The sequence below is a fragment of the Ovis canadensis genome, chromosome 3 (genome assembly GCF_042477335.2).
Source record: "Ovis canadensis isolate MfBH-ARS-UI-01 breed Bighorn chromosome 3, ARS-UI_OviCan_v2, whole genome shotgun sequence".
Lineage (NCBI taxonomy): Eukaryota > Metazoa > Chordata > Mammalia > Artiodactyla > Bovidae > Ovis > Ovis canadensis.
In genome coordinates this window covers 137,742,319-137,769,907 of record NC_091247.1, presented here as the reverse complement: position 1 = coordinate 137,769,907, position 27,589 = coordinate 137,742,319, and the positions used below count along the sequence as shown (strand labels likewise).

The following is a 27,589-nucleotide window of genomic DNA, read 5'->3' as shown; positions in this document are numbered from 1 at the left end:
GTCTAACTCCCGAGCAATTGCTTTTCTCACTCCTTCCGGCTTCGGCTGAGGGGTGGAGAGAGCTTCCTCTTTGTGCCGGGCCCAAGCAGACGTTAGGCTTTATCCAGCAAGATGAAATGCCCAGGTTGTTTAGCTGTTCTGATGGTTGGCTTAATGTCCTGGAACTTTTTCCTGACTTACTCTTATTCTTTTATAACTAATACTCAGATCCTCTTTTCCTAAGAGAGATTATGTAAGAATGCACAATGTGGGAAGAGGTATGTTTCCGAGGAACAGGAGAAAGGGTTGATAAACATAATATTATTTATCTGTGCAGACTTGTTCAGACCCCAAATCCAAGCCCCCTTTCTTACTGGAAAAGTCCATGGAATCATCTCTCAAGTACATCAACAAGAAATTTCCCAACATAGATGTCCGAAACAGCACGGTAAGAATGATGTCCCTTTCTGTCCTTTCTCCAAAATAACTGGGCTTGAGTGGTTCAAGCTCTCTTTTGATGGCCTCTCTTTGAACTTGTCAGAGGATGGAGTGGCCTTTTTTTTCCAGTTTTCCTAAGCTAAACCACAGGGCTTCAGGTTGTTGTAGTCTTGAGATTTCTGAGATAAGATGAGATTCTCCTAAGGGTAACCTGGAGCAAAACACTGACCCTATTCACAAGCACACTTTGTTCTTACTGAGAAGGAGAGCTCTACTGATGTAGCAGTTGCATATATTTTATTGTTGTTCCTGTTTCCCATTCAGTGTTTTCTTGTTTATTGTCTTAGAGTTATGCGTCTAGTGGCATATGCCTTACTTCTCCCTTATTAAATGTCACCCCTAGATTTCTTACCATCTTACTTATAATATCTTCTCATTCGCTACTTTTGACTTTTGGCTTAGATATGAATAATAAACCACTTTGAGACCTTGAAATTTCCTCTCATTTAGCACTCAATATCTAGTCAGGATTACATGCAACCATCTTGCCTAGATAGAGGATATTCTCTCCGAAACTTCAGAATTTGGAGATTTTCCAGCTTCCTCTGTCTGCATATTTTAATCCTCTTTAAGGATGTTTTAGGTATAACCCCTGTTCTCTTGGGTTGCTGTGATCACTTGTCTTCTTACTTTGTTTCTTTCAGCAACATTTAGGACCAGTACAGCGGGAAAAATCTGAGATAATTAGATACCTTACCAACTACTACCAGTCATTTGTGGATGTTATGGAATTTCGGGTGAGCTCTCTCTAGCCCAAGTACCCAATGTTTGGATGTTCATGTGTGTTCCTTATTATTGTTTCTTTAAAATATCAGATGTATTGATGTGGAAGGATGTCTAAGTTGTATTAAGTGGAAGTGAGTTGCAGCATAGTGTATGATACAGTTTTATTTTTGTTTTAAAAGATACATAAATTTATATACACATAGTGTTAGTATATATGTAGGAGAGATTTGGGATATTATACATTAAGCTGTTAAAAATACCTGACTTTGGAGCTGGATTATTATGATTGGCTTTAATTTATTACATTATACATTTTTGTATTCTTTGAGTTAAAATTTTAAGTATTTTCCCCCCAAATTTTATTACAAATCTACTAAAAAATTTCAAGAACAGTACAATGAATATTGGTCTATTTTCCCCCTGGATCTCCTGATTTTTAATATTTTGCCATGTTTGCTTATCTTTTTTTTGTTTCCCCTTGAACCATTTGAGTTGCAGGCACCATGACATTTCTCTCCATAAATACTTTAGCATACATCTGCTAAGAACAAGAATATTTTCTTACATAATCTTAATGCAGTTATTGTACTCAGGAAATGTAAAACTGCTACAATGTTATAGTTATAGCCCATATTCACATTCCTCTACTTTTCTTAAGGATCATACTTTGAATTCATGATGTTATATCTCAGTTGTCGTGTCTCTTTAGTCTTTAATATAGAATAATTCTCGGTCTTATTTTGTCTTTCTTGCCACTGACTTTTCTGAAGGGTTCAGACTAATTATTTTTCAGAATTTCTCTCAATTTGAGCTTATCTAATTATTAACAATGTTTGGTAGCATAATATATGGATGATATTTTATTTGAGTTCTAAACAATGAATATGTATTATTTTGTAGCCATAAACTGTAAAAAAATATTTAGTGTTTTATTTTTGAAGGGCAAATTGATATGATGTTTTAAAAGTCTTAGTAAATATACTTTTAAATGTAATAATTTTAATTCTAGAAATTTATCTTAAGGAAACCATCAGAAGTGCTAAGGTATATATACAAGAATGTACTCTCTTGCATTTCTATTGCATTATTTATGATAGTGACAACTTGATAATTGATATGTTCAATAACTAGAGGCTTAATTAAAAGTTCAGAGTATGTGTCTATAAGTGAATATTATACAGATGCTAAAGATGATACATATTTATATTACTTGGCATGGGAAAAATGCTCTTCACATGTTCTTTAGTATAAAAGCAAATTACCGTGTAGCTTAACAGAGGAGATGTCCCTAAAATGTATATTTATATAGATAAAAATGCATATGAAGAAGCTTAGAACTTCTTTGTATGATGAGATTATGAGTGGTTTTAAAAATGAGTTAAAATTATGTTTGTATTTTCTGGTTTTTCTACAATGAACACATTATTTATATATTCAAGAAATAATACAAATTTTAGTCATTTGAGCTGTGTAAGTTTGTAATGGTATTACAGTATTTCTTCAGCTAGTACAAGAGTATGGAGCCCTGCCTTGGGTGTCCTAGGGAGCTAATCCAGGCTGGTCATCAGGTCATACAATGAAGATAGAAGGGGGGACACGGAAGATCGTAAGTTCTGAAGGAGGGTCAGATCAGAGGTTATTTATTTGAAATTGAGAGTAATGGTTAGGAAGAATGTAGGTACTGGTGGAGGTAGTAGAAGAATGCTGGAAGCATATAAAAAGGTTTTTCACTAAGAGTCCAAAAGATACCTTCTGGGTGCTGCAGTGGTAAACTTCTGAGCCCAAGCAGTTTAGTACAGCTCATTCAGGGCTGGAAGGGAAATAGAGATACAGGGATTGTGTGTTGTGAAGGAGGTAGGCTCTGAATCAGACAGACCTGGTTTCAGCTCTCAGCTTTATCACTTATAAACTATATGACTTTGGTAAGAAACTCTTTGAATCCCAGCTTCTTTATCTGTAAAATGGGAAGTAAGATTTACTACATGGGGTATTTGTAAAAATTAAATTAGACAGCACATTGAAAACACTTAACACAGTGTTTAGTGTGTAATAGAGTAATTGGCCAACAGATGTTAAATCTATTCCTTTCTGATTCCATCTTTAAGTATAAAATCTGGGTAGTGACATTGGCTGTGTGAGTGGCTGGAAGCAAACCTCAGTTATATTATCCCTTGGGAATTTGGTTGCAGCAAGGAGTTGTAGACTGGCCCTCCCAGCAAAGGAGGTAGCATAGACCTAGACAGAGGTCTTGAGGTCATGTAGTACAGACAGAAGGTCATGGGCTCTGGGTCCTAGTTCTGGTCCTTACTAGCTTTGTGATCTGTGGTGAGTTTCTTAACTGCTCTCAGCCTCAGTTTCCCTGTATGTTAATTTAGATTCAGCCTTTTGGGGAAGATAACTTGGAAACATTTTTTTCTCATACATTTAATAAATTTGACAAATGTATACACTTGTGTAACAGCCAGCATAAAATATGAATACTTTTCATCGACACAAAGGTTCCCTGCACCTTTTTATCCTTAGTCAATCCCAATTTATCCTGTCCCCAGGCAACCACTGATCTGCATTCCAGATTCGATTTTTCTTTTTTAGAGGTTCATACATGTAATTAGGATCTATACACCACGTTTTCCTTTGTGACTGGCTTCCTTCACTCAGCATAATATTTTAAAGATTTATTTATGTTTTACATAGCTGCAATTCATTTCCTATTTTTGCTGAGCACTATTTCATTGTATGGATACAATCTGTTTATCCATTTCCCTGTTGATGGACTTCTGGATTATCTCCAGTTTTTGGCCAGTATGCATAAGTTGCCATAAACATTTGAGTACAAATAATTGTGGGGACATATTTTTCATTTCACTTGGATAAATAATCTAGAAGTTGAATTGCTAAATCATATGGTATGTATATGTTTAATTTTATAAGAAACTGCCAAACTCTTCTCCAAAGTCATTGTTCCATTTTCTCTTCCCATCCACAAATATATCAGTGTTCCTGTTGCTCCACATTCTCATCAAACTTGCTTTTAGTTATTCATGTCATTCATGGCCATGTGCTGTGTGTTATGTAGACTCTTAGTTCCCTGACCAAGAATTGAACTCATGCTCCCTGCATTAGGAGCAAAGTCTTAACCACTGAACTTCCAGCAAAGTCCCTAGTCATTCTTTGTTTGTTTTTTTGGCTGTGCTGAGTGGCTTTCAGAATCTTAGTTCCTTGACTAGGATTGAAGCTGGGCCACTGCAATTAAAGTTCCAAGTCCTTACCACTGGACCTCCAGGGAACTCCGGGATTTTAGTCATTTTAATGGGTGTGTGAATCTGCCTGCCAATGCAGGAGATGCGGGTTCAATCCCTGGGCCAGGAAGATCCCCTGGAGGAGGAAATGGCAGTCTACTCCAGTATTTCTTGCCTGGTAAATTCCATGGACAGAGGAGCCTGCAGGTTGCAGTCCACTAGGTTGCAAATAGTCAGACATGACTGAGCACTGCACTGCACTGGGTATGTAGTGGTATCTTCTTGTGATTTTAATTTGCATTTTCCTGATGATTAGTATTATTGGACATCTTTTCATGTTCATATTGGCCATTTATATGTATATATTTAAACTTTTAATTTTGTGTTGGGGTATAGCAGGCTAACAATGTTATGAGTTTCAGGTAGCAGAGAAGGGAGTGAGCCATACCATTTTTATATTTTTAATTGTAAACAGCCTATCCAAATCTTTTGGCAATGTGTTTTAAAAATAAAAATATATATACTCTTTGATCTAGTAGTTCAGCTTGTGTAGAATTGACAGTATCAATGTGCAGTGGCTAGGGCATCAGTTGGGAAAAGATGGAATAATGCAGCCATTAAAAAGAAGGGCATTAGGGCTCTACCAGAGACTTGAGGACTTTTAGCAGGTATGACTGAGTTAAAAAATGGTAATAAGAGTGTGATATTATCTCATTTTTAACACAAACCATTTTCAGAAAAACCCTCTCTCTTTTTCTCCCTGCCTGAATAGGATTATATAAATGGGGCGAAAATTAACAAAGGACATACTAGGTTGTTAAACTTGTCTACCTGAAGGTTGGACAGGATGTAGAGTGGGTGCTGATGTGGGGGAGGAGAGAAGTAACCACAGTAAAACTGCTTATTATTTAGGCAAAATTAGGTATGAAAAGGAAAGAATCCCTCTCACACTGGAATGAGGGTTAAATGAAGCATATGCAGATAACCTAGTAAGTACTCAGCACATATTGTGTTAGGTGATCAGTAAGTAGAAACATGTAGAAAGTTTGGTAGTATTCACATTTGTTAAAGAGAACAGGAGATAGAATCAGAGAACAGACTGATTTTGGGATTCATCAATTAAAAAAAAGGGGGGGGTCCTGATTTTTGGTATTTTAGAAACAAATGATTAGATAATCTGCATTTTGTAAACTTTTGTGTGTGTGTGTGTGTGCGTGTGTGTGTGTGTAGAAAGAGGGCACTGGGACAAAAAGATGAGGGAAGGCGTGCAGTGTCATAGGGACCTGTGCCTGTGGAGACACGGGCATCCGGTAGGGTAGCCTGACAGGGGCCCAACGACAGCTTATGGAGGAGGAACTTCCCGAACTCAGCAAGCCTCCTGTACGTTATTCAGTGGCCCCTTAGGACCTCCAAGGAAGAGAGCCTTTCCCTCAGATTCCGGTAGTACAATGTCATCTTCTCTTTCTTCTTCACTGATTCTCATCTCCAATTCTACCCCCAGGATCATGTGTATGAACTTCTCAACACCATTGATGCCTGCCAGTGCCATTTTGATATTGTAAGATTCTTTGCAATTCTCCTCTATCCTAGAGCCATGGAAATGGTCTCTGTTGGGACAGTGTGGGGTGAGATGGGACTAGAGGAATGGCTGTTACTCCAGCACTATAATGTAATATATTCTGCATAATGAATGAATGGCTGTTAATCAGGACTATACTTCTGTAAAAATGTGGAAGTTAAAGTGCATTTACATGTTAAGCAGATCAGCACTTTGATTTTTTTATACAAAATTCACCTAAAACTGTTGTTATTCTACCTCATCCAACACCTAATTAGGCTAGCTGTAATTTCCTGGCTTTCTTATATCTTGAATTCACTTTTACCCATTTTCTTCTGAATTTGCAGTCGTGTCAATTTCTCCTTCTTCTTTTTTCTAATATATATATTTATTTATGTGACTGTACCAGGTCTTAGTTGCAGCATGTTGGATCTAATTTTCTGACCAGGGATTGAACTCAGACCCCCTGCACTGGGAGCTCAGAGTCTTAGCCACTGGGCCTCAAGGGAAGTCCCCAGTTTCTTCTTCTAAATAGACCTTTCCAGAGTCTGGTTAGCACTGTCTGGAATGATTGGGGAAATCGAGTTTAACAGGCCTTGCTGTTCTTGGGTTTCTGTGTATTTTCCTTGTAGAATCTCAACTTCGACTTCACTCGGAGTTACCTGGACTTGATAGTGACTTACACCTCAGTTATTTTACTTCTGTCACGGATTGAGGATCGACGGGTACTCATTGGCATGTTCAACTGTGCCCATGAGATGCTGCATGGACACAGGTGGGTTAAGGAGATGTATACAAGATGATGAATCTCATACATGGTGCTATGAGGTAAAAGTGGATACAAAGGAAGTAGATGGCATGCTTTCTCATGTGAGAATCTGTAATATACGTGATGACACAGGCAAAATAAACCAATTTAGAATACTTGCAAGGGCATACACTAAGATGTGCACTTTTGCATGTAGTTAACACTTGAATATCTGCTAGTGGGCTATCCAGTCTGCATTATCTCTAGTGAGTTTTTAATCCTGGGCTGGCTGCTGCCACTCTCCTTTTTAGGTTATTGCAGAAAGCAAAGAAAACATTTTTTAATATTAGGAGGAATAATATTAGTAAAGTTAAAGCCTTTAGAGGTAAGTAATGTATGATAATACATTTGAAACCAAATAGAAATGGATTTTGGATTATGTACAGTTCTTTGCCTTTCTGTTAGTGCAAATAAAAGCATTTAAAGGCTGAAAAAAGTGAAGACCAGAGAGATCAGAGTGGGCTGTTGAACATTGTTCTATGTATGATGTATATTCCTACATGCCTACATGAGTACCTAGGCACGTGACTTACATTTGCTTTGAATGTGTGTGTGTGTGTATATATATCCTTTTGGTCTGTATACAGATTTGGGTCCAGCGATAACTAATCAACACAAGTTTGTAGAGTACCTATCATGTGTTCAACCCTATTTCAGTTGCTTGTAAGGAAGAAACTTTCTTGGAATAGCCCCAAATCATGTGATTCTGTCTTAATATTCCAGGGCCTAGAGTGGGTTATCTTTATATGTAATTTACAGTTTAGTATCTTTGTAGGTGGTGGAGAATACCAGCTTACGTACACACCTTTAACCTATATGCAAACATGAGAGTTTACATCATGCTTAATGGAGGGCTGTAAGCATTTCCCCTGTGCTTTCTTCAAGTGACTCCAGTTTTGCCCGTCTGGCTCAGATGGTCTTGGAGTATGACCACCCTCTGAAGAAGCTGACAGAGGAGTTTGGGCCTCACACAAAGGTAAGTTTCTTGAGAGACTGGAGAATTTCTCAGGCAGAAGTAGGTTGTCCCCATCGCTGACTTTAAGGATTCATTCGTTTCCCCTCGCAGGCTGTGAGTGAAGCCCTCCTCTCTTTGCATTGCCTCTTTGTCCGAAGGAACCAAGGGGCTGAGCAGTGGCGCAGTGTCCAGCTTCTGAGTCTTATCGGCACAGCCTCAGCCATGATTAACCCTGCTAATTCAGACACTGTGAGTTCTCTTTTCTTCTTATCAGTGGAAGCATGCTCTTTCCAAGGCCATTTCTGTAGAGGCTTCTTCTTTTCAGGAAATATCAGCCCTAAGAGTGCTTTAGCCCTCTGCTAGGATATGCTTCTGTGTTGATCACCTTATGTGGCTAAAAAAATCATGATTAGGTTGAAGCTTTTCTTTGGATCAGGATTAGGATGTGCCTGCCTATAGAAGGAAGTTAATAAATATTCACAGAATGAATGAATGGATGAAACTGAGTCATTAGGCACCTATTTAGCCCAGTAGGAACTTGAGCATAGATGTCAATTAATTAACAAATGTTTTTATTCAATTACTATCGGCCCAAGGTCCTTGCTGCAAAGAATTTATCTTCTAGTAGGAAGATAGGCCATGTGGTCATAAAAATAGAACTGATGGTTCAAGATGTATGAGAAGCACCAGACAAGTCATTTATATTTTACATGGTGAAAGAATCCAAGGGAGGGGGAAATCATAAGATTTTGAGTATTACTCTCCTGAACTGTTGAAGAGAAGTTGTGTCAAACCGTTTGTCCTGACTTCTAGCTGAAGTTCCTTTCCCCCTTCCAAATATATCTTCCCCTCAAACCACTTCTAGTGCCTCACCTCCATTATAGGCATGTTTTCCCAGGTACTGGCTTATCAAAGCATCCTGATCCAATCTGGTAAGATGAGAGCTGTGTTTGATACTCAAATTCTAGCTTGATTGCCCTTGTCTTGACCACCTTAGTCTTGAGACCAAGTTAAGTAGCTGTTAAACCATCTCTGCCTCCCTTCTCATAGATGGCCTGTGAGTACCTGTCTGTGGAAGTGATGGAGCGTTGGATTGTCCGTAAGTTTTTGTGGGTTGAGCTGGGACTAGACCCAGCAGCATGTTACATGGACAGCAAGTCCTAAACGTCTTCCTTTGCACTGTTTTGCCCACCTGCAGTTGGGTTTCTTCTTTGTCACGGGTGCCTCAACTCCAATGCCGACTGCCAGAAACTGTGGAAGCTGTGTCTGCAGGGCTCCCTGTACATCACCCTCATCCGGGAGGATGCACTCCAGGTGCACAAAGTCACCGAGGACCTGTTTAGCAGTTTGAAAGGGTGAGATCTGAGAGCCAAGCTAATCTTCTTTGGGGATTTTTAGCCCCTCCTAACATCCTTTTCTAGTCTCCACGAGTGTCCCAAGTATAGGTATTAAGGAATAGTTCTAATTATCAAAGAAATATTTATTGAATACATACTATTTACTAAGTACTTCACTCGATAGAGTAACTAATAAGATAGCATACAGGTTAAGATCATGGACCCTGAAACCAGATTACCTGACTTTGAATTCCAGCTCTGCCACTGACTGACTATGTGAGTGGGCAAGTTACTTAACTTCTCTATGCCAGGCCTCAATTTATCTATAAATAATGATAGTACTTCCCTATGACCTACCTCCTAGGGTTGTTAGGAGGAATGAAAGAGTAACTATTTGTAAAGCATGTAGAAAAGTGCTTGGTATGTTGTAATTCAATCTATGTGCTTTTTAAACCAAGGCAGAATCTCTGCTCTCAAAGAGCTTACAAATTAGTGAAAAATAGATAAACTGTTGTGATATAATACGGGATTATGATGTATAAACACAAACTGCTTTAAATTGGCTTTGGAGGATCAGCAAAACCTGGAGACAGACCTGAAGAATTAAACAAGTGAAGTGTGTGTGTGTGTGTGTGTGTGTGTGTGTGTGTGTGTTTAGGAGTCACGGGGGCGTGGCTGGAGAGGCAGGGAAGTTGCTTAAGGCAGAGAAAGATGCTTTAGGCAGAGAAACTGTCAAGGTTTCAAGGCAAGAGGGAGCATAGCATTTTCTAAGAAATTCATGTAGCTCTGGTTACAGAAATGAAGAAGCTGTTAAGACAAACTTGCAGAGGTAAGTTGGGCCTCAGATGCCCTGCCATCTATTCTATTTGAGCCTATTCTAAAGGGATAGGGAGTCATTGAATGATTTTTAAACAGGGCAGTGACACAACCATATTTACATTTTAGAAAAAGTCACTCTGGCTGCAAGGATGAAAAGAAGTCAGATGGGAAAAAATAGAGGCAGAGATTAATGAAGTGAATTAGGAGAAACTGAGGATGAAGTCAAGGTTTCTGGAATGGATACTTGGCATTCCTTAAGATAGAGAACATATGATAATAGCTAGTTTGAGAGAAAAGGTTGTGAATTCAGTTTTGAGCAGTTTGAATTTGAAGTATTTGTAGAACATTGAAGATAGATGTATGTTAGACCTTTTACCTTTTGGTTGTGGAATTTAGGAGAGAGATTTGGGTTCAGATTAAGTTTGGCAAAATGGTGATCAAAGCCACGGGAGTAGGTGAGATTACTCACAGAGAATGTGTGAAGTGAGAAAAGACTCGGATAGAACCTCTGAGACATTGAAATGTAAGGGCCAGCAGAGGCAGAGAAATCAGTGAGAGGAATAACAGAGGCAAGGGAAGAAGACGTGTCAAGAAGAAAGGACTGGTTATCTATGTTTGACAGTACTGAGAGGTCAAATAAAATGAGGACTGGAAAATATTCATTTAACTTATTTGTAAAGATGGTCTTAGTCCCCTTCTTGTTCAGTTCAGTTCAGTTACTCAGTTGTGTCCAACTCTTTGCAACTTCCACGGACTGCAGCATGCCAGGCCTCGCTGTCCATCACCAACTCCCGGAGCCTGCTCAAACTCATGTCCATCGCTTCAGTGATGCCATCCAACCATCTCATCCTCTGACATCCTCTTCAACTCCCGCCCTCAATCTTTCCCAGCATCAGGGTCTTTTCCAATGAGTTGGCTCTTCTCATCAGGTGGCCAAAATATTGGAGTTTCAGCTTCAGCATCAGTCCTTCCAATGAATATTCAGGACTGATTTCCTTTAGGGTGGACTGGTTTGGATCTCCTTGCAGTCCAAGGGACTCTCAAGTGTATCCTCCAACACCACAGTTCAAAAGCATCAATTATTGGGTGCTCAGCTTTCTTTATAGTCCAATTCTCACATCCATACGTGGCTACTGGAAAAACCATAGCTTTGACAAGATGGACCTTTGCTGGCAAAGTAATGTCTCTGCTTTTTAATATGCTGTCTAGATTGGTCATAACTTTTCTTCCAAGGAGCAAGCGTCTTTTAATTTCATGGCTGCAGTCATCATCTGAAGTGATTTTGGAGGCCCCTCCCCCAATAAAGTCACTGTTTCCATTGTTTCTCCATCTATTTGGCATGAAGTGATAGGACCAGAATAAACTGTGGAAAATTCTGAAAGAGATGGGAATACCAGACCACCTGACCTGCCTCTTGAGAAACCTGTATGCAGGTCAGGAAGCAACAGTTAGAACTGAACATGGAAGAACAGACTGGTTCCAAATAGGAAAAGGAGTACGTCAAGGCTGTATATTGTCACTCTGCTTATTTAACTTATATGCAGAGTACATCATGAGAAATGCTGGGCTGGAAGAAGCACAAGCTGGAATCAAGATTGCTGGGAGAAATATCAAGAACCTCAGATATGCAGATAACACCACCCTTATGGCAGAAAGTGAAGAGGAACTAAAAAGCCTCTTGATGAAAGTGAAAGAGGAGAGTGAAAAAGTTGGCTTAAAGCTCAACATTCAGAAAATGAAGATCATGGCATCTGGTCCCATCACTTCATGGGAAATAGATGGGGAAACAGTGTCAGACTTAATCTTTTTGGGCTCCAAAATCAGTGCAGATGGTGACTGCAGCCATGAAATTAAAAGACGCTTACTCCTTGGAAGAAAAGTTATGATCAACCTAGACAGCATATTGAAAAGCAGAGACATTACTTTGCCAACAAAGGTCCGTTTAGTCAAGGCTATGGTTTTCCCAGTCGTCATGTATGGATGTGAGAGTTGGACTGTGAAGAAAGCTGAGCGCCGAAGAATTGATGCTTTTCAACTGTGGTGTTGGAGAAGACTCTTGAGAGTCCCTTGGACTGCAAGGAGATCTAACCAGTCCATTCTAAAGATCAGCCCTAGGTGTTTTTTGGAAGGAATGATGCTAAAGCTGAAACTCCAGTACTTTGGCCACCTCATGCAAAGAGTTGACTCATTGGAAAAGACTCTGATGCTGGGAGGGATTGGGGGCAGGAGGAGAAGGGGATGACAGAGGATGAGATGGCTGGATGGCATCACTGACTCGATGGACGTGAGTTTGAGTGAACTCCGGGAATTGGTGATGGACAGGGAGGCCTGGCGGGCTGCGATTCATGGGGTCACAAAGAGTCGGACATGACTAAGTGACTGAACTGAACTGAACTGAACTGATGGGACCAGATGCCATGATCTTAGTTTTCTGAATGTTGAGTTTTAAGCCAACTTTTTCACTCTTCTCTTTTACTTTCAAGAGGCTCTAGTTCTTCGCTTTCTGCCATAAAGGTGGTTGTGTCATCTGCATATCTGAGGTTATTGATATTTCTCCCAGCAATCTTGATTCCAGCTTGTGCTTCTTCCAGCCCAGCATTTCTCATGATGTACTCTGCATATAAGTTAAATAGCAGGGTGACAATATACAGCCTTGACGTTCTCCTTTCCCCATTTGGAACCAGTCTGTTGTTTCATGTCCAATTCTTTGTTGCTGCCTGACCTGCGTACGGATAACTTCAATTGAGTATTGAGGTCAAAACCTGGATTGCAGTGAGTTTAGGACCAAATAGTAGATAAGGAATTTAGTAAGTAACTCTTTCAAGAAGTTTGACCTTGAAGGGAAGAAAAGAGACAGGGTTATAATAAGAAGGAGGTAAGGGATTAAGGAAGGCGTCAAATACCTTTATTATCTTTGTAGTTACAAAACTAACACCAGAAATGTAAAAAATATCAAGAGGAAGTTGACTACAGTCTCACGTCCCCAAATATTTCGGTGCATGTCCTCTAGATGCTTGTGTATATATATGAACATGTAGAGGGGTGTGCTTAGCTTTAGCCTTATATAAGCAATTGATAAAAAGCAATGGATCCACATTCTATATTATATTGTGAAGCTTTTTTTAAAAAACTTACTGTATTTTGTATATCTTTGCATATCAGTCTATAGACACTTTTTCTTTTTAAGAGTCAAATAGTATTTCCTTATGTGGTTGTAACATAATTTATTAATCCAATCCACTATTGATGGACATTTGAACTGTATCCCTCCCCTACTTTAAAAAAAGCCTTTTCAAATACTGTTGTAATGAATATCTTTAGACATGTATCTTTGTGAACATTTCTATAGGGTAAATTCTTAGAAATGGATTTGCTGGGTTAAAGGATGTGCATATTTCAAATTGTAATACCTCTTGCCAAATTATCCTTCAAATTGATATATTATCAACCGTCTATGAGAATACTTATTCCTCATACTTTCAACAACTGAGTATTATCATTAAAAACTCATTGCAAGATTTGAGAGAGTAAATCTAAGAGTAATAATTAGAAGTTACAGGAGGTAAATTGATACTGATATGCAGAAAAACTTTCTAATGATTCCTGCTCCTAGGGAATGGAAGGGATGTTTGAAGGGTATTTAGCTTCCCATCATTAAGAACAACAGTAACATGTAAGACTTATTGTTTAGGGAATTCTTTGACATAAATGATCTAACTTGATCTTCATGTTACTTATACTCAGTTCATGGGGTCACAAAGAGTCGGACACGACTGAGTGACTGACCTGACTGAATTGAAGTGACATGAGTCTCTTATTAGTAGGCTGGGGTTAAAAGTAGTGTTTAGAAAGATCCTGATGGTGAGCACTGTCCATGCTTCCTGCAGACTGTAGTTTGGAATCTCCAAGGACTGGGAAGGTGGGATGAGGACTCTAACCGGAGGTGTGGTCAACCCTTCTGTGCTTGTGTCAATTCTCAGGTATGGCAAGCGAGTGGCTGACATAAAGGAAAGCAAGGAACATGCAATTGCAAACAGGTAAAGGCAAAGAATGAGCTCTTCAGAGGGGATGGAATAGGTATCTCTCCTGACCTTTGCTGTCACCCAAGCCACCCCTATTTCTACACAGATTTATTGTCTCAACCCGAGAACTTGCTGTTGCCCCACAGGGTCTTGTGTTTCCTTTCTGAGTCTAACTATGGCCTTGAACTTTCCTCCTGGCTGACACCCCTTCCTAAAGGTAGATCTCTTCTGCTCTGTGTTTGGAGGATTTTTGAGGGCAGGAGAGGCAATATTCTCTAGCTTCTGCTTTCTTTCCTCAGTGGCCAGTTTCACTCTCAACGGCGCCAGTTTCTACGAATAGCTGTGAAGGAGCTGGAGACTGTGTTAACCGATGAACCAGGACTACTGGGTCCCAAGGCAAGAGAAAGAGAGGAAGGGAAGCATGATTTGGCATTCCTGAATTTTTGCATTTCTAAGTGTTTTGTTCTGTTTGTGTGTGTGGTTCCCTTGAATCTTCTTAGAGTACCCTAAAACTTGTTGTATCTCTCTTTTGGGCACTATCATATAGTAATCATATGTTATAGTTATTTGCGTACTTGTCTTATCCTCTATTTGAGTGTGAGCTAATTAAAGACAGAGCTTGCTTTAAAAAAAAACATAAAAATTTAATTTGATAAGTTGGTATTGACCTAGTTAATATTAAAAAAATTTAATTTGATAAGGTGGTATTGGCCTAGTAAATATTTCCAAAATTTAATTTGATAAGGTGGTATTGTGAACTAATGTTAATGTGTATTAGGTCTGATTCTTGTAGGATGCTTTTTTTGTGCATCTCTGTGTTTAATGTTGGACATTATTGTTGGTATGGCTACACAGTTGTATCTATAGGCACGTTTTCACAATAGTTTTCTCTGTGCTTTGAAATCCATTTCTAAAGTTGAAAATTCTCATAGTTTCTGTCCCCTCCATAGGCCCTTTATGCGTTCATGGCCCTGTCCTTCATTCGTGATGAAGTCACTTGGCTGGTTCGCCACACAGAAAATGTCACCAAGACGAAGACGCCTGAGGACTACGTTGACTCGTTAGTTCTTGGCCTAGTTAAGAATCCTGACTTTAGATGGGCTGGGAAAAGGGACGGGGAAGGGTGCATCGGACGGCCGCGGGAGGCCTCGGCTTCTGCCCTGTCGCCGCTGTCTTCGTCCCAGCTCATGCTTCCAGTCTCACACTGCTCTCTGTTCTCATCCTCCACTTTGCAGGAGCATCGCAGAACTGCTTTTCCTGTTGGAGGAGGTTAGGGCTCTGGTCCGAAGACACATCAAGGTGATTCAGCAGTACCACCTTCAGTACCTGGCCAGATTTGATGCCCTCGTGCTCAGTGACATCATTCAAGTATGTTTGATTGATGATACTTTGGAAATTTGGGGGTGATCCCTGGTCATTTTTCTCTGGGGGTTACCTTGACTGAATCTCATGCTGTGTAGATTGTGTGTCAAAAGCCCAATTTCCTCCTTTACATTTGCTAAAATTTTAAAAAAGCACCAAGAATCTTAGTAATTGTCCTCCCAAGTGATGCTAACAGGAGAGAAAATAAAGGGCAGTTGGATGTTAGCGTTGAACTTAGGGAGTTCCTGCCATGTTTTGCTTGGCTCTTTTTTGTTTGTGACACTTGGCAGTTCCTTCTACCTTCATGCCCTGGCCAAGCCCTGTGGTCTTCGTTTCTCTCCTGGTGAAACTTATGCCCCCTCGACTCCACCTTCTCTTTTAGAACCTGTCTGTGTGTCCTGAGGAGGAGTCCATCATAATGTCCTCATTCGTCAGTACTCTCTCCTCTCTGAATCTCAAACAAGGTAACTGGAGGGAAATGGGGGAGAAAGAGTGAGGGCGAACATTTTTTTCTCTAGAAATATGGGTCTCTTGAGCTAGGGAGTAGCCAAGATGACTTTGAAGAGGACCTACCATTTCATGCAATTGGATAGAGGTGCTGTTTTATTATTTTCTTTTAAACGTCTGTTTTTCTTGCAGTTGATAATGGAGAGAAATTTGAATTTTCTGGATTGAGACTAGACTGGTTCCGTCTACAGGTAGGTTTGTTTCTGCTAATGGTCCTCCATTCTTAGGGTTTTTCCTTCTCACAATCCCCCCTCTCTTTTTTAGAATTGTATTTATTTTATTTTTTGGCTGTGCTGGATCTTCATTGCTGAATGGGTTTCTCTCTAGTTGTGGTGCGTGGGCTTCTCATTGCAGTGGCTTCTCTTGTTGCAGAGCATGGGTTCTTGGGCACGTGGGCTTCAGTAGTTGTGGTTCCCAGGCTCTAGAGCACAGGCTCAGTAATTGCGACGCATGGGCTTAGCTGTTCCACGTGCAGCATGTGGGATCTTCCCAGACCACAGATCAAACCTGTGTCTCCTGTATTGGCAGACGGATTCGTTACCACTGAGTCACTGAACCACCAGGAAACTCCCCTTCCTCCTCTTTTTAACTCCAAAGTTCCGCTGTATGGAATAAAAACTGCTGACTGGACAGGACAAATCCCAGTCAAACTGTAGTCCCAAGACTGGGGAGTCTTTTTCATTTATCTTGTTTTTCTCCCCTCTTTCCCCACCTCCAACCATAGGCATATACCAGTGTGGCTAAGGCTCCCCTGCACTTGCATGAGAACCCAGACTTAGCCAAGGTGATGAACCTCATTGTCTTTCACTCCCGAATGCTGGACTCAGTAGAGAGTATGCTGGTGGAAACTTCTGATTTATCTACTTTCTGGTATGTCCTGAGCTCTTTATCAATTTACCTAATCTCTTGCCTGGCCTCTGTGGAGCACTCTAATTCCCCCAGACACTGGGAAGACTTGTTTTCTTTGAGACCTCCTTAGAGGTAGATGCTATAACTCCACAGCTTCTTCATTCCAGTTCTTATCAAATGGTAGGAATTTGAAGCTGATTCCCTTTTGTGCTGGCTTTCTTTAGGGAAGCCAGTTGGACTTCACACAGACTTGCTTTCTCTGGGATAATTCATCAATTGTTTGTTCGTCACTGTTATCTTTGGAAACTTCTTTAGCATCTTTGTTTTTGGACCTTGTGATTTAAAAGAGACATGGAAAAGGTGGAAGTTGAGTGGAGATGACTGAAAATAATTGGGAGGGCTGGGGAACAGGGCCCTTAGAGAGTGCACCTAAGTTTGTCTTACTTAGGTATCATTTGGCCTTTACTCAGTAACCACTGTTGTGCATAACTCTACCCTTTGAGGAATCAAACATACAATACAGCATGTTGGCTCTGCTGTCTGCACTCTGCATGGTTAGGGAGGTATAATACCCACATGTGAAAAGGACATAATAATGGCAAATATGCATGCCGTTGAGAGGATACAGGATTGAGGAAAGATCAGTCTCATGGAATTACTGAGAAAGTTTTCTGGAGCCTGAGTGTCAAATTTTGGGAGGGATGTGAATTAGTAGTATCGAGAGACTTCTAAATCAGGGCCCAAATCATGCAGAGCTTCTGGGGAAGGAATAGCAATTTTGTACAAGAAAAGGGAAGGAGACATTACTAGCCTGCCCTGGGATCCAGTTTAAAAAAAGACTGAAAGGGTTGAGTTTCTTGGTTTTCTCTCTACTTTAAGAGTAGGGAATTTAAAGAGGGAGGGATGAATATCAATAAATATTTGTTTAGGGAGGGGAGTTTGGGGGTGAATGGATGCATATATATGTATGGCTGAGTCTCTTTGCTGTCCACCTGAAACTATCACACCATTGTTAACTGGCTATACACCAATACAAAGTAAAAAGTTTTTTTTTTTTTTTCCAAACTAAAAAGTTTAAAAAAAAACTTTTGTAGAAAGAATCGATAATCTCTCCACCTCAGAGGAAGCAGCTCCTGAACCCTGGTCCTGAGTCTCCTTGTCTGTTCCATAGCTTTCATCTCCGTACCTTCGAGAAGATGTTTGCTGTGACCCTGGAGGAACCCACCATGTTCCGTTATGCCATTGCTTTCCCCCTCATCTGTGCTCACTTTGTCCACTGCACGCATGAGATGTGCCCAGAGGAGGTGAGTATCCTGAGCTCCAAACCCTGTCATCATCTCTCTAACCACGTCTCACTATCATTCCCTCAAAACACAATTTTAGGGGTTGATTTTGGCCCCAGGTTGGGTACCCATGGATACCTGGGTATCTTCTGGCCCTGTAGATATCTGGTGCCAGTCCCTGAATGTCTCAGCTTTATTGCAGTGTGTCCTCTTTCTGGGTCTCATCTTCTTCTGTAGAAGTGGGTGGCTCAGGCTGGGGTCAGAGCAGTATTACGTGGAAGGCAAGGCTGTCTTGGTGATGACACTTTCTTCCTCGGGTCCCCTTTCCCGCAGTACCCTCACCTGAAGAACCATGGCCTTCATCACTGCAACTCCTTCCTGGAAGAGCTGGCCAAGCAGACGAGCAACTGCGTCCTGGAGATCTGTGCAGAGCAGCGAAACCTGAGCGAACAGGTGGGTTCAGCCCTCTCTCTGATTCAGTCTCCCCTCTGCTGCTCCGCCGTGCCTTCCTCGCTATCTACCTGTCTTCTCAAATACCAAGCTCTCTAAGCCTTTCAGGTAAGGCTAGGGCTTTTGTGTGCACGAGCTTATGGCAGGCTTCTTTTCTTAGTGTCATCCCTTTAGTCTTCACTCCCTTGGGACTTGATAGAAGTGTCTAAAAATACCCTCATGTGAACAGTTGCACTTCAACAAAATCTGGTCTTTCATCTGAAGTTTCAAGAGATGAGTTAACTTTCTAATCTGCTTCTCCTCCTCTTTCTGCCCTGTGTACACATACTTAGAACAACGGCCCCCAGATCACCTGTCTTGTCTCACTGTTCTGTCCATCTGCACCCTAATCTGTAGCTATCTGAACATTTTCAGGCACCTCCTCTGTGTTTATCCCCAGGGCTGCTTTTATGTCTGTGTCTGTTGTTTTCCCCTCCCCTCCCTTGACTGACTCATAGCACCTGGTCATGATTAGCTCAACCGAAATTTATAGAACGTTTGAAAATGAGGGACTCGTTCTGCTGTTGCCCTGGAGTCCTTCAGGTTTCCTAGACTACCCAGGCTTCCTGGGTTTGAGTCAGGCTTTGTAGCAACTTTGGTAGGAGGGGAGTCAGGTTGTGTGCGTGTGTGTGTGTGTGTGTGTGTGTGTGTACATATGCCCAGTTATATTATTACTTAACTTTCCCATTTTCTCATATGTAAAATGTGGATAAAGATAGTTTCTTAATAGAAATAAGATAAAGATGAAATGAAATAGAGTATGTTAAGTATTTGGTATGTGATTCTCAATAGATGTTAGCTGCTCTATTATTTGGTATTTATTGGGCACTAAGGCCTGTGCTGGGGTTTGGGGATGGAAAGGTACACAGTTCTGGCCCTTGGGGAATGTTCCAGTTTAATGGAAAAAGAAGTACAAATACATGTTGGAAAGACATTTAAATAATTAATGCAAAGAAGATATGTAAACAAGTACAATTATGGGTATATTCATCACTCAACTTGAATACCTACTTTACATGCAAAAGCACACAGTTTAAGATATTTGCTCAGTGCTGGGTCAGGGTTGACTAAAACACAATGTGAGTATTATTTTCACACACAACAAAACTTTTGCAAATGAATACTGGCTCCTCCAAAGTTGTCATTTTGAATAAATAATGATGTTGCATTACTAACGGAGTTACATTTTTTGGAATTATTTTCAGAATCTATCCACAGACCCTTTTGCATAATTTAAAGATTGACACATCTTTGCCCATCAAGGTAGACCTGATTTTTTTGGAAATAGTAGGAACTTGCACTTAAAAAAAACCCAATTGTGACTATAAAGTAAGAAAACCAGCTTACTCATGGCTATTATCCTATTGTAAGAGTAATTCCAAATGAGGGGTTTCCAGTCTTGCTCTGCACATACTCAGTGTCATTGGACTAAGTGGAGAGAATTCCAGAGTGATTACCTTGAAGGAGATGAATATATAATTCTGTCATATTTTCTGTATGGCTAATGGGGGTATCTGGTTAAAGAGAAGAGATGCAGGATTGATGTTTAAGTAACAAGAAATGTGGTATCTTATTTTTTAAAAAAAGAAGAAGTGGGGGCTTCCCTGGTGGCTCAGTGGCAAAGAATCTGCCTGCCAATGCAGGAGACACGGGTTCAATCCCGGGTCTGGCAAGATCCCACATGCCTCGGAGCAGCTAAACTCATGCGCCACGGCTATTGAGCCTATGCTCTAGAGCCCGGGAGCCACAATTACTGAGCCCATGTCCTACAGCTACTGAAGCCTGAGTGCTCCAGAGCCTGTGCTCTGCAACAGTTAGAATCCCGAGCACCTCAACTAGAGAGCAGCCCTCACTCCCCGCAACTAGAGAAAAGCAACAAAGACCCAGCATAGCCAGAAATAAATACACACAATTGCAGAAAAAAAGAAGCGGAAAGAGTGCTGGCGACGTTGTGACCTCTGAGGGTATCTTGTTAAAGAGAAGAGATGCAGGATTGCAACCCCCCTCTTTGGAGGGTTGTGGTAGTTGGGGTGTCTGTCCATGTTCCATATCCACGAGACAGGCTAGGAAGGAATATAGCAGGTGAGATGGTAATTCCACACTAGCAAAAAACAGACCATCTTCCTAGGTTGGAAGACCCTTGAAAGCACAATTGAGTGGAGCTCTTAGATTGTTTCTACTAGAAATTTTCCACTAGGAAAGACTTTCTCGTGGGAAGTGGATGGGGGAATTGATGATCTGGTCCCTGAAGGAACCATCTTGAAACTCTGAAGCTAACCATGGGTAGATATTTAATGAAAACTAACAGAGGTGAGCATACGCTAGGTAGGCCCCCACTAGAGAAAGAGAAGCATGGAAGGAAAGAGAGAGAAAGGCTGAGCGAGCAAAGAGCAGGCAACAGTGGAAGGACCCGCTTGTAACTGTCGGATGGACTCCCGGCAGTTTGAGGAAGGAATCTCATTTCTCCATTCATGTGTGTTTGTTTCTAAAGCTTCTCCCGAAGCACTGTGCCACTACCATCAGCAAGGCCAAGAACAAGAAAACCATGAAGCAGAGGCAGACTCCCAGAAAAGGAGAGCCTGAGAGGGACAAGCCAGGAGCGGAGAGCCACCGGAAAAACCGCAGCGTTGTCACCAAGTGAGGCCCTGGGCCCTGCAGGGCCAGCCAGCACCATCTCAAGGAAGGGAGGCAGGGACGAGAGAAAGGATGCCAGCAAAGGGGAGCGGGAGTGGCGGTGGGCAATGGCAGATAGGGAGAAGCAAGTCAATGCGAATTTTCTCCTTTGAGTTTGAAGTCAGCGTTAATGTGTACTGTCCTAGGATGAGTTTTTTGAGAAGATGAAAGGAATCCAGGAGTGATGGGCCTGACAGATCCTTCCCAGCTACTAGCAGGCAGGGCCAGACCTGTAATGAGGCTCATTTTGCTCTCTTAATTTTACCCAGCATGGACAAGCTACACCTAAACTTGACGGAGTTGGCGCTGACAATGAATCATGTACAGAGCTTCTCTGTGTTTGAACACACCATCTTCCCTTCTGAGTATCTCAGCAGCCACCTGGAGGCCAGATTCAACAGGTATCGCTCTTTCCTTGTCTTCTCCTTGCTTAGTAGGGTAGTTCTCAAAGTTGGGTTCCATTAGCTCCATCTTGGTGGTCATTCTGAAGCAGCTAATCTGGCATAGGTCCTAGGCATCTCTATTTAAAACAAATAAATGAAGAGAGGCCCAAACCTTTATAGGCTGTTTTGATAAACAACCAGAAATGATTTAGTAGAGTGAATGGGGCCTCTGCAGTCAGCAGGTCTGTGTTGATGCTCTTCACCTAGACACCAGAGCAGGTTATCTCTCTTGTTTGAGCCTCAATTTCCTACCCTATAAAGTAAGGATAATGATATTTACCTTGTTATGAGAATTACCTGTAATTGAGAATCGGTAGAGCATTAAAGATCATCTTGAGTGACATATATAGGCCTCAATGAAATAAGTTCCCTTCCCCTCACTTTGCCTCTCATTCTGTTGCCCCCGAAATTTGCAGGAACATTCCTTGTACTGAAATTGGCCACTATAGTCAGCAAATTAGGGAATGAGGGGAAGACGTTTTTATGAATAATCTGCTAGTCTTCTGTGTTTCTTTTTACAGTATGTATACTAGTATATTCCCATATTCATTCAGCAAGCATTTATTGGCCATCTACTGTGTGTTAGCAGTGTTCTCTAAGCTGTTGATACAGCAGTATACAAAAGGAATAAAGATTCCTGGCCACATGGAGTTTCCTTCTAATGGGAGAGACAAACAAAATAAGAACAAAGGGTATATAGTATTAGATTAGAAAATGATAAGCACTAGAAAGGCAGGAGAAGGAGCTAGGAAGGGTATCGTGGTGGCGGCGGTGGCAGAATTTTACAGGGAAGGCCTGCTCGAGAAAGTGACATTTGAATGAGCTCCCTGAAGGAACTGAGAAAGCTAAGTGGAGGACTGTCTGCGCAAAGAACATTCTAGGCAGAGGAAACAGCAAGTGTGAAGGATCTGAGGTGGGAGCGTGCCTGGTGTGCTCAGCGAGCATGGAGGAGGCCAGTGTGAGCAGGGGGAACCTGGTAGGACGCGAGGTCAGAGAGGCTGGAGGAGGGGCAGACAGACGGTTCAGCTGCCTCTATGCCACCCTCAGGACTTTGGCTTTGATTCCGAGTGAGACAGGGAGGCTTGGCATGGTTTGAGCAGAGCAGGAACGCGATCTCACTCAGTATCTCAGCAGGTTCATCCTGCACTAGCGGGGCAAGGACAGAAGCAGGGAGAATAGTTAGGAGTCTGTACCTTGATTGCAGGAGATGCAGGCTTGTTTTTCCAATTAGGTTTTTGCCTTGGTGACAGTAAAAATTAGTTTGTTTTCATACCTTACACTTTAGCTATATGGAAGGAAGTGTCTCAGGCACATACAAAATGTCAAGATGACAATTTGATAATCATCCATGTGCGAACCTTCAGAAACTGGCAGTGGTTTCTAGGCCCTGGGGCAGCATGGGTGTGATATTTTAGTTTTTCCTGAACATCTCTAATACTTTCTTCATTGACATCCTTGCTCCTAAAGCCCCGAAGGTGGCCTAAAGATTTGGCCTCAATGAGAACTCTAAAATAGATTAGGTAGATTAGGCTTGCATCCAGTCTGTCCTTTCTGTAGTATTTTCCTTCAAGTGGTTTTCCTTTTCATCCACAAAGCAGGTGCTCCTGTTCCCCCCCTCCCCACCATAAACACTTTCCCCAAAATGCAAAACAAACAAAACTCCCAAACGCCTGTGGCTTTAGGGAGGACCTGATGGACTCATTCATATTGATGTGCTGCTGACTGACAAAAGCTGGTGGTGTTCCTTTTTCTCCTTCGGTTGACATTTTTTATTATTGTTGTTTTCATAGTTATTTATTTATTTAATTTTGGGTCTCCACTGCTACTCGTGGGCTTTCTCTAGTTGGAGCAGGTGGGGCTACTCTTTGTTCCGGTGTGAAGGCTTATTGCAGTGGCTTCTCTAGCTGCGGGCATGGGCTCCAGGCACGTGGTCTTCAGCAGTTTCAGCTGAAGAGTGAGAGCTCATTATTGTGGCACACGGACTCTGTCGCTCTGCGGCATGTGGGATCTTCCCAGACCAGGGATTGAACTGGTGTTCCTTGCATTGCAAGGCGGGTTCTTAAACACGGGATCACCAGGGAAGCCCCCTGTTTACAGTTTAACAAGGAAGAAAGTCTGAAGGAAGAGGACTGACTCCCACTGTGAATTCTCAGGTTCCCGGGGAAGGTATTTTGGAAGGGTCTGGGAGTCCAAGGGGGAGGGGGTGTTGCTGATGTGCCCCTGAAATAATACAGTGCTGACAGGTCTTCCTCCTCTAAGGTTGGCTATAGCTGCGTGCTTGCCAGGTGCACTCTCTCCACCTGGCATCCCATGGCTGCTCAGCATTGCACTGCACATCTAAGGATTTCTGGTTGTGGTTTTCCGTTTCTGACAGTGACTGGAACTAATTCTTTCCAAAGAGAAAAGACAAATGCTGGCCCCGAGAATACAGGAGGTTGTGAGACAGCTCATACAGTTAGATGGCGTTTGGGAGCCTACATCTTTTACCACCTGATCTAAATTTCCCTAGAGGAGGCGGAAGAACATGGTGACTGAGAATCAAATGTTATCGGAGTCAAGTCCTGGCTCTGTCACTGGAACCTCTCTGTGCCTCAGTTTCTTCACCATGAAGTGGAGATAAGTGTACCTACCTTTTTGGGTTGCTATGAGGCTTACATGAGATAATGTGTGTAGTGAAATCGTAGTGCGGCACCTAGAACACAGTATAAGTATGATAACTGTTACTATGTTGGACATGATGACTGTGATTATGGTTTCTGTCACGCAGAGCCATTGTGTGGCTGGCTGGCTACAATGCTACAACCCAGGAGATCGCCAGGCCTTCTGAGCTGTTGGCAGGAGTCAAAGCGTACATCAGTTTCATACAGTCACTGGCCCAGTTTCTGGGTGCAGATGTGTCCAGAGTCATCCGCAATGCCCTCCTGCAGCAGACACAGCCGCTGGACTCATGTGGGGAGCAGACTATCACCACTCTCTACACAAACTGGTCAGTGTTGCTTATCCTCTCTCTCTGCCTTACTCTTTTTGTTAGCACTTTTTCCTTTACAGGGTAGGACCTCAAGACCAGGCATTTCAGCTCCTAGGGTCATAGACCCCCAGAGGCTTGTTTCTGCCCGAGGACTAGAGCTATGAGCTGGGGCAAACTCAGATGTCCTCTCTCCACCATGAGGGTTCTTTCCAAGCTTCCACGTGACACCCATTGACCTGCCCTTTTGCTCTTCATCTGCAGTTCCTGACCTTTCTTTTCTGGATTCTGTTTTCATTTCAAATGATCTTTCTTCCTCTTTCTGAAGTTCTCTTATTTTTCTTTTCACCCAACTTCTCCGTCTGAAGACCATTCTATCTCATACCTTCTCTCCAGAGCACTGTCTCCTCATCTTCCAACATGACCATATTATGTTTAGTAGAGTGTTTTTCATAGGGAAAGGGGCCTCCTCCCCCAAACTGGAGGGGGCAGGAATCAGCAATACTTCCTTTGAGGTTTTAAGGATGGAAAGGAGCTGTATTCCTACCTCCCTAAGCCACTGGGTGGCGCTCTTAATCCAATATCAGCTTAGTATGAGTCAGGCTGCAAAGAACCCCCCTGAGAAGGGGGGTAAGCCTGAGACAGGGTTTGCAATACACATATCAAGCTGGGCCTGGCAGGTAAGGGAAATGGGTCTTGTGGGCTGGGTGGGAACTTTGAGTAGTAAGGGCATGCCCTTCTAAAGGGGCAGCCACCACTTAGTACCATCTGATTGCTGCCTCACTAAATTATTATTTTTAATATAAAATCTCCACTTAAAAAATTTGACAGTGAATTCAAATTAAAAGGAAAAAAACTGCACGTTGAGTGCTGGTTTTGACCTACCCGTGTTAGCTTGTGATTTCTGTAAGACCTAGGCCTACAGCTAGTGCCTGGGTGAGTGACAGGGGTTACCAAGCCCTCTGGTGTCACTGGCTGGAAGCCTTCTTAGCTTGCCCAGAGGTCAGGAGGGGATATTTGGAGACTGGATGACAAGTGTTCACTGGGCTTCTCTCTGCCCAGGAGGTTTGACTTGAGACTCATTTCCAGGCTCCTAGGCTCTTAGTCGAAAACTCTCACTGAGGAGATTGAGGGTAAGTATATTTTGGAGGAGCCCGATTAGTAGGAATTTTTGTCTTGTCAGCTTAGGCTTGTCTTACCTGACAGAGAAAGGCCAAGAGTGTGGGGTGTGCTATAGCTGGAAAAGGTGGTGGGGCATGTCCACCGTTACCTTTGAGAGCACAGCCAATGTCCAGCAGATTAGAGGCAAAGCAGAGTCACATTACTGCCAGTTGTTTCTGAGCCAGCAGCCTGGAATGTTTATCAGAGTGCCATGGTGTCTCCTCCTCCAGCCCCAGTCTCTCCCCACCACCCCAGCCTTTCGTGGAATTCCTCTTCCTGAGCCCAGTGGTGGTGGTAGGAGGAAGGGAGTGAACACTCATCTTCTGTGCTCTCTTGGCCAATCCTGTAGGTACCTAGAAAGTCTGCTTAGACAGGCAAGCAGCGGGACCATCATCCACTCACCAGTCATGCAGGCCTTCATCAGCCTCCCCAGAGAGGGGGAGCAGAACTTCAGCGCAGAGGAGTTCTCTGACGTCTCTGGTGAGCTCAGAGTCTGGTGTCCTGTCAAGGAGCCGAGCTTTCCCCTCGGTACAATATCCCAATGGACGGACCCCATCTGTGTTCTCCTGCTTTCCCAGAGCCTCATTCTATACTCTTCTAGATCTCTGCTAGACTCTACCTTAGGGACGATAGGAGAGATTTCAAGTGAGACCCAGAATTGGGAAGTGGCCTGGGGGTTGATGGTGGAGAGAGAAGATGAAGGGAGTTAAGAGCTGGGCAGGGGCACTTAAGTCATTGAAAGGATTTATTCTCCAAAGGGTAGTAAATGGGCATTTTCCATTTCCACAAAAAGTAGAGAGTAGGACATACGATGAAGGGTAAAGGATAAATGTAAGGACATTCTGATGTTTGGAATTATTAAACAGTGATCTCATGTTGTGGCACCTTCTTCCTGAGGGATACATTTTAGATAACTGATATTTAATAATGATAATAACATAACCAATGATGTTTAGTGTGGGCTAGGTTCTGAATGTTCACGTTTATTAACTCCTTCACTCCTCACAACAGCCTTGAGGTTGTTATTATCCCCATTTTACAGATGAGGACACTGAGACACAAGAGGTGATGGAGCTTAAGTTTTCACTTTCATAAATGGTAGAACTGGAATTTCAGCTCAAGGCAGTCAAATTCCAGAACCCAGGTGCTTAATCACTTTGTCGTGCTGCTTCCCAGTGTTTAGAAGTGCTTTAGTGTCTTAAGGCAGGCAGATGAGGAGTGTCATGAATGAATTGGGAAGTTATTCTCTTTTTAAAGAGGGCTTGAAGCCGTGCAGATCCTTTTTAATAGATTTGTTTTACTGACTGATTCGTGAACTATCCAACTGCTTCCTCCTTCCTCTCATGGACCCCGCATGGGATCTGAGACAGGTAGGAGATGTTTCAGTGATGCTGCCCTCTCCATTCTTCCCCTTCCTTGGAGGGGGTGTTATGGAGGGCAGAGCACGAAGCTCTATTCTCCAGCTCTGCCTTCTTCTTGCCCTCACACTGACTCCATCAGTGAGCTGACCCTACTCTCTACCTGCTGGAGGCTTCAGATGTCCCCTTCTCATCAACTCCTCCCACAAGCTGTAGGCAGCATCTAAAATCAGCTTTAGGTCTTGCTGACAACTGACGAGCAGCAGGAGGTAATGTTGATTTCCCCTCCTGCCACCCCCACCCCAATTTCCTAGGGTTACCATGGTGATGGGGCAATGCTGCTGCAAAAATAGCTAGATGGATAGAGAAGGAGGCCCTAGGGTTACTAGCCTAGAGAGGACTAGAGTAAGGTGGATCCAAACTGGTGGATCCGCGGGTCTTTTCTCCAGAAAGGGTAGTTCAGCCCCTCTGCCTCTCTGTCAGCATGTTAGCATTATCTAAGGTGACCAGTTAGGAACTCCTTTCCTAGTTCTCAGCTCAGTTGTTCTTATTGTAAAT

General features: G+C 42.3%; 1 protein-coding gene across 1 annotated transcript in view; it reads left to right on the top strand.

The window, feature by feature from the left end:
* NCKAP1L (NCK associated protein 1 like) overlaps positions 1 to 27,589 on the top strand; it is a 43,983-nt gene that overhangs the window by 934 nt on the left and 15,460 nt on the right. Inside the window, exons 2-22 of the mRNA XM_069580688.1 lie at positions 317 to 427; positions 1,122 to 1,214; positions 5,944 to 6,000; positions 6,633 to 6,775; positions 7,694 to 7,784; positions 7,875 to 8,012; positions 8,814 to 8,862; positions 8,962 to 9,118; positions 13,900 to 13,956; positions 14,241 to 14,337; positions 14,892 to 15,001; positions 15,177 to 15,309; positions 15,686 to 15,767; positions 15,943 to 16,001; positions 16,535 to 16,680; positions 17,831 to 17,963; positions 18,276 to 18,395; positions 20,923 to 21,068; positions 21,374 to 21,505; positions 24,315 to 24,533; positions 26,023 to 26,153. Coding sequence (XP_069436789.1) covers positions 317 to 427; positions 1,122 to 1,214; positions 5,944 to 6,000; positions 6,633 to 6,775; positions 7,694 to 7,784; positions 7,875 to 8,012; positions 8,814 to 8,862; positions 8,962 to 9,118; positions 13,900 to 13,956; positions 14,241 to 14,337; positions 14,892 to 15,001; positions 15,177 to 15,309; positions 15,686 to 15,767; positions 15,943 to 16,001; positions 16,535 to 16,680; positions 17,831 to 17,963; positions 18,276 to 18,395; positions 20,923 to 21,068; positions 21,374 to 21,505; positions 24,315 to 24,533; positions 26,023 to 26,153 — 2,404 coding nt within the window. The remainder of the gene's footprint in view (positions 1 to 316; positions 428 to 1,121; positions 1,215 to 5,943; positions 6,001 to 6,632; positions 6,776 to 7,693; positions 7,785 to 7,874; positions 8,013 to 8,813; positions 8,863 to 8,961; positions 9,119 to 13,899; positions 13,957 to 14,240; positions 14,338 to 14,891; positions 15,002 to 15,176; positions 15,310 to 15,685; positions 15,768 to 15,942; positions 16,002 to 16,534; positions 16,681 to 17,830; positions 17,964 to 18,275; positions 18,396 to 20,922; positions 21,069 to 21,373; positions 21,506 to 24,314; positions 24,534 to 26,022; positions 26,154 to 27,589) is intronic.